Source organism: Lipomyces chichibuensis (assembly GCF_038497645.1).
Source record: "Lipomyces chichibuensis strain CBS 12929 unplaced genomic scaffold V1513scaffold_39, whole genome shotgun sequence".
NCBI lineage: Eukaryota > Fungi > Ascomycota > Lipomycetes > Lipomycetales > Lipomycetaceae > Lipomyces > Lipomyces chichibuensis.
In genome coordinates, this window is record NW_027117491.1 from 73,248 (window position 1) to 86,422 (window position 13,175).

At 50.4% G+C, this 13,175-nt stretch overlaps 4 protein-coding genes across 4 annotated transcripts; all 4 read right to left on the bottom strand.

The window, feature by feature from the left end:
- Window positions 1-517: 517 nt before the first annotated feature.
- Window positions 518-1,988, bottom strand: V1513DRAFT_451256 (uncharacterized protein). The gene is made up of 2 exons (XM_066898936.1): window positions 1,135-1,988; window positions 518-1,080 (listed from the first exon to the last, which is right to left on the bottom strand). The coding sequence occupies exons 1-2, from the start codon at window positions 1,729-1,731 to the stop codon at window positions 664-666; spliced, it is 1,014 nt and encodes a 337-aa protein (XP_066751572.1). The 5' UTR covers window positions 1,732-1,988; the 3' UTR covers window positions 518-663.
- Window positions 1,989-2,551: 563 nt separating this feature from the next.
- V1513DRAFT_427231 (aldehyde dehydrogenase domain-containing protein) lies at window positions 2,552-4,155 on the bottom strand (the record flags this gene model as incomplete). The annotated part of the gene is made up of 3 exons (XM_066896213.1): window positions 2,552-3,375; window positions 3,425-3,957; window positions 4,013-4,155. The coding sequence occupies 3 exons, from the start codon at window positions 4,153-4,155 to the stop codon at window positions 2,552-2,554; spliced, it is 1,500 nt and encodes a 499-aa protein (XP_066751573.1).
- Window positions 4,156-6,123: 1,968 nt separating this feature from the next.
- V1513DRAFT_383953 (uncharacterized protein) lies at window positions 6,124-8,513 on the bottom strand (the record flags this gene model as incomplete). The annotated part of the gene is made up of 4 exons (XM_066895155.1): window positions 6,124-6,268; window positions 6,322-7,533; window positions 7,583-8,099; window positions 8,147-8,513. 4 exons carry the CDS (start codon window positions 8,511-8,513, stop codon window positions 6,124-6,126), a joined length of 2,241 nt encoding a protein of 746 aa, XP_066751574.1.
- A 1,087-nt stretch (window positions 8,514-9,600) lies between these two features.
- Window positions 9,601-12,998, bottom strand: V1513DRAFT_384039 (uncharacterized protein; the record flags this gene model as incomplete). Its single annotated transcript, XM_066895159.1, has 2 exons — window positions 9,601-10,781; window positions 10,829-12,998. 2 exons carry the CDS (start codon window positions 12,996-12,998, stop codon window positions 9,601-9,603), a joined length of 3,351 nt encoding a protein of 1,116 aa, XP_066751575.1.
- Between the last annotated feature and the right edge of the window lie 177 nt (window positions 12,999-13,175).

The window sequence follows — 13,175 nt, forward strand, 5'->3', positions numbered from 1 at the left end:
AGAAGACGTGGTTGTGGCAGCTTGATCAGTGGGTCGATAAGACTTGAATTCTTCGTCTGCAGAAACAGCCGAGACAATTGCGGCAATGGCAAGGCCGATCTTCGCAATTGAAGAACACATCGTTATATATTATTATGGAACCAGTAGTGTGACACGACGGCGATGGGCGTCTTCGTTCCTCTGAGTTTGACAGATGTCAAGTGGTTGTCTCGTAAGTCGTAACTCGAACAATCGACAAGCATATTCCCCGTCAAAAATGTCGACGGACTCCGCCCCACATCGCATCGTCATATAAAGAGACCCTAGGGTTTCCATTCTAAACACCAGACAGCCAGCCACGACAATTTCGTAAATTCCATTGTCCAAGGGGAAGCGCATTTATCTTTACGCTCATCTTAATAGCCGGTGATTGATTATTCAGATTGCAAACCAGATCTCTGACTACGTTGCGCGATTTAACTAGCGAAGACCAATCTGTCTTCGATGAGCTACCAATTACAAAGCACGACTGCGGTAATCTCAATAAAAATTTTTGGTATTCAAATTTTACACGGGTCCGATACTCATAATATACATGCTACCATCCACAATGACAAATACATATATTTACAAACGCACCAAACGCCACACCAACCAATGCCAATGTAGGCAACAACAAAACAGTCATGAAAACTGGTTATGTCGAGCATTATATCTTGCCTGGTCAAGTCCCTCTACTTCAATTTGTTGATATTCCGATACTGGCTCAGCTTCGTCATCGTCGCAACCTCCATTCAAAAGCTTCTGCTCAAGTTTACTTTGTAGCTTTTCCCATTCTTCCTGAACGACTCTGTTAATTTCTTCAGGTAACCGTGCAGCCTCCCATCGTATCCGATTTAGTCGCGCAGTCTCGTAATCTTTGCCGTATGACGCCGACTTAACCCGATATTCTGCCCGCCGTCGCTCGTCATCCTCGCTCCATGCTCTAAAATCACGTATGGCTTTGGACATCAATTTCTCGCTATCGAAAGCAGTTAGAGCGCGGGTATACCGCGGAGCTGTCAATTCCGGCGCGGTCGTCCTTGCTAATTGTTGCAATTTCTAACATTATGATCAGCTGAATTCAGCGCTAGTAACCACAGAAACAAAACAAACCATGCGGCATTCTATCGATCCACCAACACACGCCTTTAAGACTTTAAGAACTCCAGCCTCGTACTCGTCATCCGACAAATACTCCGTCCCTCTAAACCCAGATCCAAAATATGTACTTAAGTATGACTGACAGATGTAAAACAGATTACTCTCCATAGTACCAACTGGCGCAGGCACATACACCGGCTTTTCCGGCAGCTCAGGACACGCAATGGCATCTAGCCTCCTCTTGACATTGGCCCTTATCGTCGCGATGCGGGCCGAAGTCTTCGCGGTATCATACAACGGCGCCAGTTTCTCGTCCCCGCGCTCCTGTCGCGCTTTCTCGAGAGCGAGTTGTGATGCTTTTTCGCGCCAGCGTCGAGTCGTCAGTTTCGAGAGCGTTTTGGGAGAGAGCGGACGGCGGGGCTGGAGGCTTTCGAGGGCGAGTCTGTGGGCTTCGTCGCCTCGGCCAGCGAAGAGTTGGAGGTGCTGTCTGATTGTTACGTCGCGTCGTTTGGCACGAAATGTGGACGTGCATGTTGGCACTGGACATGGCGAGCCTCGTAAGCCTGTAGTAGCTAAGGTAGAGGATGCTGGTATTTGTGAAGAAGACATGTTGATGCTCAGATGTCTATTTGTTTCCGCCGAGTACTGCGAGGATTCGCAGGGATCGACTTTGAGCCTTCACCGCAGCAGCCAATGCTTCCACATGGAATTATTAAACACCGACGCCTACAAGTATTGAAACTTGTTTCTGCAGCCGACTTCAAAGCTTTCGGAGCAGCGACAAGATGCAACCGATTCGACAGTGCAGACAATAAGTGACGACATGCAATGCCGATGGCTCCAAGCTGGCGTGCGGCGCTTCTGTGAGGCAGAGACACAGAATCTTGCCAGTCACTTCATGGAACGCAAGGGGACAGCTGCTGTACTCGGGTTTGGGTTATATTTGTTAAAGTCGCATTTTAGTTCACAAAAAGTCATACGTCACAAGCATGCGATTCTATACATGACATCTGGGTTCAAATACTGCCACCACTTGAGTATTCCACTATTGGCTATAGGAAACAGACTACAAATATTCGCCAGACCCTGTGTTAAATCTAGCTCAAACCTTGGTTGCATTTGTCGCAGACAGATCAGTTACTACGTATGAGGTCAGATCAATGAACCCGCGAAGTAGGATGGAGGCGACCAATAGCGAAGCAAATAAGGGACGCACAAATAACTACACATCGTTGAGGGGGTAATAGTTCCTTCATGCGGCGGACAGGGTTCAAGAAAAGATCGGGCTTTCATTGTGAATTAAAGCAATGTTTGAACCAAATTATATTATTTTGCCGATTATTACATGCATATACTGTAACACAGATTGATCCAGCCAACACTGTTTCCCATTGCACCACAGCGATTTAGATTGCGACGATTATGACGATTAGGACAAGTTAACACTGACTGTTTTGATTTGCGTGTAGTTTCTGAGCGCCTCCTTTCCGAGCTCACGACCAATGCCAGACTCTCCGTATCCGCCAAATGGCAGTGCCCAATGGAGAGCGTTGTAGCTGTTGACCCATACCGTACCGGCCCGAAGTCTGTTGGCAACTTCCAAAGCCGTGCTGAGGGATCTGGTGTGGACGGCCGACGCAAGACCATATGACGTCGAGTTACCCTTGCTGATGACGTCCTCGAGGTCCTTGAACTTGGCGATAGCGCAAACGGGACCGAAGATCTCCTCCTTCATGATACGCATATCTTCAGTGACGTTGGAAAATACGGTGGGCTTGATGAAGTAGCCCTCGTCGCCGTGGCGCTCACCACCAACCTCAACCGTGGCACCCTCCTTCTTGCCGAGCTCGACGTATGACATGATGCGGTTGTACTGAGCTTCGGAGACCTGGGCACCCTGGAAAGTCGCCTCGTCAAATGGATTGCCGACAACGTTGGCCTGTGCACGCTTCTTAAATGCCTCAATGACTTTGTCGTAGATACTTTCCTGGACGTAGATACGGGAACCGGCGCAGCAGCATTGCCCGGCGTTGTAGTAAATACCGAAGTTGATCCATTCAACAGCACGGTCAATGTCGGCATCTTCGAAAACGATGTTAGGCGACTTGCCGCCGAGCTCGAGCGTAACCTTCTTCAAATTAGATTCAGCGGCAGCCTTCATGATCTGTCGTCCGACGAGAGTCGAGCCGGTGAAAGCGACTTTGTGGATCTTCATGTGAGAAGCAATGGCGGAACCAGCGGTTCTACCGAAGCCTAATTGTTTTAGCAAACTACAAAGCTGAGGTGTAAATAAAACGCTTACCAGACAGAATGTTAATGACACCTGGAGGGAAACCAGCCTCCTTGCACAGCTTTGCAGCGAACAAGCCGCCGAGAGGAGTCTGTTCAGCAGTCTTCAAAACGACAGTGTTGCCGCACGCAATGGCAGGTCCGATCTTCCATGCCCACATGAGCAACGGGAAATTCCATGGGATGATCTGTCCGCAGACACCAATGGGTTCCTGCTTGGTGAAATTGAACGACCCGGAGCCGGTCTCGATGACCTTGCCGTGGATCTTATCGGCCCAGCCGCCGTAGTATCGGAGGCATCCAATGCACGCACCGATATCACCTTTGGCAAGTTGGATGGCTTTGCCATTGTCGAAAGCTTCGATGGAAGCTAGGATAGTGAGATTCTCCTCGAAAAGATCAGCGAGCTTGAGAAGCAGGTGGCCTCGATCGGCAGAGGACATCTTAGACCAGGGCCCGTCGTAAAAAGCCGTCTCAGCAGCATCAACGGCGATGTCAACGTCGGTCGCTGTAGCTTCATGGACCTTACCAACAACTTTACCGGTGCTATTATGCAGTTAGTTCTGACGGATCGAGTCCGGTTACATTGAATCAGACATACGAAGGATTGACAACCTCAAACGCCTTTCCTTCCTTGCCTGTGACGAACTCGCCGTTGATGAACAAGCCGAGAGGTTGCTCATACTCCACACCGTTGGGTAGTTTGAACTTCTGAAAGAGGGGAACAGACGCAGTCGACGACATTGTGGATAGAATGAGTTAACTCAGTAAGTGTTTAGAAAGAGTATGTAAATAATTTGATCGAGATCGGACGGTCTAGAGAGAAAAACGGAGGAGAATAGATGGCGCGGAGCAGGCTGTTATATATACGCAATTTAGGGCAGACGGTGGACACCTTCTCGTGCGGGGGTGACGTGGGTTCACCCCCCTCGTGGCCGATGTAGTCCTTGTTTGAGGTGAATTTCCTAGAGTCTGCTAAGGCTGCGTGGGCCCAACGCTGGCACCGGTGCAAAGGATCCCCCCGGAACTGCAATGCGGGGGGACTCCCCCTGCGGCTCATCACAATTTGTTCACAATATCGGCCAGTCACAACCACAAGTGCGACTTCACTCGAGAGATGTGCCCACATGTATACTCTCACCATCTTACATGATCCGTTCGTGCGGTCATGCGGCAACGTCCGCGACTGGGAGCTGCGGCCGTGACGAAAAGTGCGCAGGGTCGGGCAACCGGCGACACGTGCGCTGACGTCAGTGATGTTTTAGAATCTTTTCATATCTTGAACAGACTCCGGCTCAACTATCTGTCAACAAACATCAATCTCGCGCGCACGAGCTTGTACTTAGCAATTCTGTCACGGGTGTAGTTTAATGTATTTGGCGATCAGGAGTTCCGGAATTGGATTATCCGATTCCAGATCGACGTTCTATTAGATGCGAACTGTAGATTCCCGACCCTGTTCTTTGTTGACCCAATTACGAGCGAAAACAATCACGATCGCAATGTGAAGCTCTCGCATTCGAGTCTGCTCAGTCACTCCGGTTAAACGCGACCGTCGATCGCCGTCTGGCGTGTTTTTCACTGTTGGGGCCGCGCACTTGCGCCTGTGCTGGCGCTGGTCCGGTATGTGAACGCTCGGCTAGGCGCTTCAACTCAGCTGCCCCACGCCCTCGCTCGGAAGCAGATCTGAATAGCTGCAGCCGGGTCTTTCCGCTGCCCTCGGTCCCGCTGCCCAATCGTTTCCAGATACTTCCACCGGATCCACTTGAACTCTCTTCCTTAATATTGCAGCTGTGGCCGCTACTACTCTCCTCCGTCTGCAACGGCGCATAAGCGAACGTTGCACCGCTCGTCAGCGACCGCAGCAGGCTCTTATTGCGTCGGACCCCACTTATCTCGCCCTCCGGTCTGGTTGTCCCTGTCGTACCGCTCTCGTGCTGTTCGTCGGCATTAGTGTTATCGTTGCTGCTACCGGTCATCAGGAACTTCATCACTCCGCCTCTCGGAGTGCCGGACTTGCTCAAAAGCGTAGGCCGCCGCTCCAGTGTCGGTGCAGGTCTCGCCGTACTCTCATTCGCAGTCGACGCGACGATGCTGGTCGAACTCGACACCTCGCGGTTCGTATCGCCAATTGTACTCGCTTGAGGAATCGTGCTTGTATTGATAATCGTGCGTTCCCTCGTGATTGATGTAGCTAATAGTTGATGCTGCTCTTGGTTTTCCGGCGTTTCTCGCTGTATTCGCTGCTGGATTCGAGAGCGCGATACATTTAACGAGTCCGAACGAGTGGGAAAAACGGCTGGCCGCAGACTCTCTTCTTCGGCCCCTTTAGTACCACATTCTGTAGTAGCAGAATGAGCTTGATTCCGGACTTTACGAAGCCGTGACTGTGCGGGTAGATCGTCTTTGAATAATTGGATGCTCAAGTCCGGCCGTCGCCAACGTGCGGATGTAGACGATGTTGACGGAGCAGGAGAGGCTGTTGTTGATGATGCGGTGGTGAATGATACCTGAGAAGCAGATTGTAGACCTGACGACGACCCCGTTGTTTGTGGCGCAGTCGACGTCGGAGGTGATGAATGGATTTGCAATTGCGTTTGCGTTACCTGTGTTGTTGGTGTGGGCGGGTACAGGCGCGGTAAAGGTAACAGCGGGGCAGATTTCTGTGATGTTGAAGCTGCGAGGAAAGTAATCGTGTTGTGACTGTTAATGTTAGCATTTATTTAAGTATGTGAATAAATTCAAATACCATCTTAATGAAATTAGCGCGGCTCCTGTCTCTGCAGCCTGAACGATCCAATCTCGCAGTATCTCTTCCACCGGCAATCCAAATAACAACGACAATATCGTAGCTTCCCTAATTCGAAGTATTAGTCATTATCCTAATATATGACAATACTAAATACTCACAAATAGTAAGCATTTGTCCGATATATTTCTCTCGCCTCCTTGATGAGACCACACCCGATCAGTATCCCGGTCGCTAAATGCACAGCCTCGACATCATCGCCAAAATCGTCCTTATCCCTAATCAGCACTGTATCCGTAAATATACGCGCCATCTGCTGCTTTTCATTGCTACCTCCCGGCGACAATGTGTCGTGTTGCAACGCAACAAGATGCAGAGCGTACACCAGCCACGATATCGAGACAGTCATATTATGTGTCGAAGTGCTCGCTTGGAGAGACGTCAACGCCAGTTCAAGACCATGGACAGGATTATTCCCACCCGCATCGCGCATCCAGATGTCCAGGATAACCCGAACGAATGCGGAGGTAGTGGCAGTTGTGCCGGATAGCATTCGCTGACGCTCCCACGCTACTAGATCTCGTACTGAGGTCCCTGCATATGCTGGTGGCCAACCAAAGAGTATTTCCAGTATCGTTCTCGGCGTTGACGGTGTAGATGGGGTGAAATCCAGGCCAGTGTCTGAGCATTGCATAAGTTCGCCTAAATGGCTAAATAGACAGTCTGGTAGAATCGGCTGCGGGATGGCCAGCTCTTGGTCTGCTTGCTCTTGAAAGTCAATCGCTTCAGTCGTGAATGTATCCGGAAGCAATGACTGTTGTTGCTGTCCCTCTGTTGCTTTCATGGTCACGTCCGGCTCTGTCAATGTCCATATCGGAGACGTGACTCGGATTGCTGTAGCGGGAAATGCAGGCTGCTCGTTGTCATGGCCATCTTTGACGTCTTCGTTCGTCTCTTCAGTCGAGTTAGCCGCGAGGGCCGCCCCTTCGACAGCTACAACACTCTCATCACAATCGGGAGGCTGATTAAGATAATACGCAAGCAAATCTGATGACTTCCGCCTCAATATGCTTCCTTCCTTACCTTGTCTCGCCGGACCAGACGAGAGTCTTGACGGCGACAAGGTGAATGATTTCGGCGTATGCGATATTCGCGCAGAACTCGATCGCACAAACGTGTCCAATTGGACATTGGTATTCAATATCTCTGTGCAGTGGAGCAAGTCGTAGATATGGAGCTGCATGGCGCTGTCGAGCACCCACGCCATTCCCGAGTCCCGATGGAGGTCGACAGCCACAATCTGAGTGCCTTCTGGTGTCCGAATTGTTTCCTGGGCGCCGTTGTTCCGTCGCACGTCGTATATTATTAGCGAGCTATGGCGTTAGCCTCCCGTCCCGATTACATGCACGCAAGCTATCTTACTTTCCCACAAACTGAACGACACGACCGTTTTTACTCCATTTCAAAAACCTGTCGGCGGCTCTGGCACCGCTGGCATTAACGCCATGACGCAACCGTCGGATCAGATTCACGGATTTTCTGACATTAACACACCACACTTGGACCTCCTCCTCGTTTTCACTCCTATCACCTTGAACCAGATCTTTGGGATTCGTGTGGAGTATTGCAAGCATAAGCGACTCGGGGTCAGTAGACGTCGGATGAAACGCTAATGTCGCCGCAGGCCGCCCGGCAATAGCGGGCAATGTATGTAGCACGTCGGGGACAAACAGGTTATCCGAATCTTTATTATTCTCCGGCGACAGTCGACAAAGAAACGTGCGACCCGAGGAACACGCCACGGCAAACACATGCGCATCATGCGGACTCGACGCGACCGCTTTCACTTCTGACAGGTCTGGAGTAGCGAAGACATGTATTGATGGTGGCGATGCAGGGTCGGATAGATCAACTATTGCAAGTCGGGATGCGGGCAGCCCTACATGGCATTAGCAAATGTTGCATTGATGTAATGCAACCACTCACCAAAAACTATCTCACGGCCTTCCATGTCCCAGCAACATGGCACACTTTGTAAATCTGATGTCGAATCCTGACATACGACTGTTCGTTCGCAAACACATGTAAGATCTTCCGGCTCGCCTTCGGCAATATACCGCCAGATCGAGACCGCAAGCTGCGGGCTCGTTTGCACACATGCGAAAGCCGAAGAGTCGCGTGGACGAGGATAGACATATGAGAGCGCATCGAAGGCCGCCGGCTGTCGTTGTGGACTCAGATTTGTCGGGGAGAGGAAGTGGATTGTGGTATCTTCGCGGAGTAGCAGGGCTCCGGCTGGCAGAACGTGGAGAGAGACCGGTATCCGTGGAGGTCCCATTTTGAGAGATGACATTTAATTCTATTTAAGGAACGACAAAATTCAAGACGAGGTTGCACTGAGGAGAGGCCGAAGCACCATGCTGGAATTTGGTGCGGCCACGTAGATCTCGATGAGGAATGTGAATGCAGACTTGCAAATAGCAAACAGGATGGTGGAGCAAGGAAAACCAGGCAATGAGCAGAAATGCACTCGACGTAGCCGGAGGAGTTCGTCGTTGGTTGGTATGGTGTTTGGTTTCTGGTGCAATAGTCCAAATTAAAGGGCAAGCGTGCGGCGCAGACGCGTGTATGCGGGTAACAAAGTGTGCGGTCCCGACGCGTCGCATGCAATCTAATGGCCGTGACTCATGATGTGACCCCGATGGCTGGGTCCCGCCAAATATATATTTATTCCGAGGCGGACCCTGACGCCTGACGCCGATGCTCTGCAGCAAGCGAGACTCGTCTCCCGCGGTCGTAACCTAAGTTACAACAGCCATCAGATATTTTATTTACTATTTATAACATAAATTATACGTACAGACTAAATATTGCCCGATATTACTTGAAATGACTGAGGTCACGGTTGGTGTAAGTTGTAGTTTGTAGAAATGCAAAAACTAGTAAAAATGCAAATCCTAAATAAATGTTAGATTAGCCCAATATTTCTCGCTTGTCGCAAACGGCACCCATGGCTAAAGATGCCGTCATGCTACAAAATGAACTCGCTGATTAAATTTAGCGCACTAGACTCTTCTCCGTCAATAGTAGATTTTTTCAACTCAATTCGATATGCTTCACATTGATCTAATACAAGGATTAAAATATAGTACACGAAAGTCCATCGTACTTGGCAATACAGTACACAATCCGAATCAAATGCCAAATGCCGATCTAGCAATATCGCCACATCTATATATAGATACATCACAACAAATTGCCATAGCCCATAATAAATAAATACACATACAAACACAGACGTATCCATAACTATTATACAAACCAATCTATGCAAACCAAGACGATAGAAACAATCATTATGAAACCGAACTTCTCAAATCCAAAGCACAATACAAAACTCCGTAGCAAACCAAAATAAATTCCATAACACCATTGGAAATCTATGACTCCGACCCACTGCTATTTGACGACGGGCCACCTAGCCGCATAGCCTCCTCATCAATATTCCACTTCAACGACCGACTCCATTCCTCTACCATTCCTAGAACATTACCAAACACCTTGTCCTCATCTGCTGTCATACCACTCCCTGTTCCGTACGGCGACGAAACCACAGTAGGGGGATGTTGTGCATCCTGAAAAGTAGTCTCTGTATTATCCCCCAGCCCACGAAGTCCACCCCCCTGGTCGATACCTCCGCCAAAAATATCCTCCAAGTCCAACCCCATCTTAGTCATAAAACCATTACTATCCGTCACCATCTCCTCGCTTACGCTGTCGATGTCGACCATGCCCAAGAACGTTCGCTTGGTCTGCCGATGATCGTTCGGCGGAGACTTGCTATTGATGGGTTCTGCAGCTTGTGACGATTGCTGGCTGAATGGCCGTGATGGCGTATCCATCTGACCAGAAAATATGATTGGATTTGGCACAATATGATTGGCGCGGTAATTCGCAGGCGTCGACGTAGCGTCCGGTGGTGATGAAAATTTAAAGCCAGAAGGTGGCTGAGCGATCAGCTGCGATGCTCCTGCTACCGACATGGACTTGTACTGCGATTTGTACTGCGACTGGGATTGGGACTGAGACGGCGACTGCGAAGGCGACTGAGAAGGCGACTGAGAAGGCGACTGCGACATAGAATGCAATTGCGGTCTAGGCGAGACTGGCAGCACCTTCTTAGCGGTCTGTATCTTCTGACTCGATCGCGGGACGGCTGGTTTCTGCAATGACTTTGCTATCTTCGCAGTAGATTGCACAATCTTCGCTTGCATCGGCGCAGGAGCCTTCTGGGCCATTTCCTCCTCTTCGTTACCTTCAAGCGTAGTCGCACCACTATTCGATAAATTTAATGGTGGATTTGTTCGGGGAGCGATATCAACCTCTAGTGCCGATTTATCTAGAGCAGCAGCCGACGTAATCGCCGAAGACGGCGTGTTAGAAATAGATCGTGCGGGCCTCACGTGATACACAAATGGTGACGCAGTCGTTGGTGATTGAGTTTGCTGAGTCGCAAAGTCGCCCACTGACGTTCCATTTGTGACATTCCGAGCAATTGCACCAATGACCGGAGGCTTGCGCTGCGGCGGATTGATAATGGTCTGTTGTGGAGCTCGCGGAACTAACGGGTTGTTAGTAGTCATTGTAGTGAAGCAAGATCACACCTACCAAACGCATCTCTCAACAGTTCACGCTTAGCAAAAGCAACTTCCGCCTGAGTATCAGGGTACAACGAAACTTCTCCAGGAGTAGCAGATGCAGTGGCAACATTCTGATCCCGTTTATCTCCGGGGTTAGATTCAATTTTACGTCTCTTGTCAGTCTCCCATTCCTCTCTGACCCGATCAGCATCAGCACGAACACGCTCTTTCTCCAGATCCTCGAGAGCCAATTTCTCTCGAATTTCTTTCATTGCCTGTTCTTCATGTGCACGTTTCATAGCTTGATCGCGCTTCTTCTGCTCGGCTTGTTCCTTCTGCAGCCTCTGCTTTTCGGCTTTCGCACGTGCTTTCTCTTCCTTCGCCGCAGCCTTCTCGGCTTGAATCTGTTCCTTCCTCTTCTTTGGAGGACCACCAGAGCCCGCAGTTTTGGTATCTTTCCGCTTCATCATCGGTTTGTCCTTCTCAGGCTGCTTCGCTGCCACCTTGGCCATCGCACTTGGTTGCACATCGGACTTTGTTGGCATGTTTGGCCGAGAAGTTGGCGCAGCGGAAGGCAGACCATGATTAATTGACTGCGACAGCATATTCAGCTGTCTCTCAAACTCCAAAATGTCTGCATCTTTCTCTCGAAGATTTCGCTCAGATTGGGAAGTTGCTGCCAGCGACTGCGAAGTCACAGTCGCAGCCTGTCCCCGAACTTGTGGGCCCATGGATGGCTGGCGTATATCATATGAAACCTGGTAAGCAGTGGAGGTGGGGCCGTTCGTCGTCGAACCAACTTGAACCTTACTTCTCTCAGCCAGGAAAGCCGGAGACCTTGTTTTCTGCAGGTTAGGCTCAATTGCATGGACAGGGAATGACGCAGCTCGTTGGTGCGGATTTTGGGACACTCCACCTGGCGTGACGGGGCTATTGCTTGCCGATATAGCCTGATCCACGGTATGTGCATTAGGCACAGGTGATCCGCGCCAAGTCGGGGCAATTGCCGGAGACTCCGAAGCGCTGACTGGAGTCAACTGATTAATCGGCGCCTGACCTGTATCGGACATCAAACCCGACGCTTGTATGTGGCTGGCACGACGTGGGGGAGCATTCAATATATTGGCTTGGAGGTCCGACCAGTTGATTTTCGAGAACTCAAACGAGTCCTCTGGTAAAATGCGCTGCTGTTGAAATTGCTGGGGCGGTGAGGGCTGTTGCAGCACGTTCTGTTGAGAAACAGACCGTAGCTGCTGTAATTCTTGCCGAAGCAACGGAACGGAAGACTGAGGTGGAAACTGAGCTCGAATTTGTGGGGGCTGCTGTTGCGGCAATGGACTCTGAATCTGTTGCAGCTGTTGCGGCCTTCTATAACCATTTTGTAGATTCACAGAATCTGACCCTGGCTGCTGCGATGCCGTATGAGCAGACGTAGATAGTGAAGAACGCGACGGTACCAGTCTAGGGTCTAGCGGTACGCTTTGTTGACCATAAGCCTGTGAAGCCGGCATTTGAGAAGTTCGTTGAATGGAAGACTGTTGAGACTCGTGAGATGAGGACGGTTGGCTCCATCCTTCCAATCCGTCCCATCCACCCTGAAATAATGCAGCCGATGCAATGTATGGCGCGTCGCCAGTTCTCATGTATTGCTCCGAGATACGCTGCACTCTCGAGAAATCTGGGGGAAAGTGATTCGGGGACGGTGGACAGAAAAGCAGATCTGCTGTCGGGTCCACAGAGATCGTTGAGGCAAGATCGTTGGCGAGCAGCTCAAGAAGCATGGCGTTGTTACTATTATTGGCGTCGTTGTTAGAGATATAGTCATTGCTGCTAAACCCTGTCGTATTTGAGAACGTAGCATGCACGGCATTCGGATCAGCGGCAAAATAGACAGCAGGCAACGGGTCATTAGCGTGCTGCTGTTCAAGATATTGTTGCTGCTGAATGAACGCCTGTTGTAACTGCTGCTGATGTCGCTGCGATTGCTGGAGTTGCTGGGGCGGCTGCTGTGGCCATTGCTGCTGACCCGGAAACTGCTGCATCTGCTGCAAATGCCGCGGCATCATGGCCACTGCGGGCTGCTTTTGGTGATAGTGCAAAGTTGCAGCTGGGATCTGCTGCTGTTGGATAAACGTTGCCGCCGTATGGCCAGGGCCGGCGCGGTCAGGACCGTAGGCGGCTACGTAGTCTGGGGCCATCTCTATGGCCCCAATAGTTGATGATCCTGTGTCGTCGTTGTGGCCGGATAACTGAAGGTAGCAGTTGGAGTAGAATTTGTTGACGGAAGGCGGCGAAAACGAAGCGGCAAGTCCGGGTGGGCCCAACTGTATGATAATCGTTCTCTGGAGAAGAGAACCCTCGCCGCCGGATAAGCT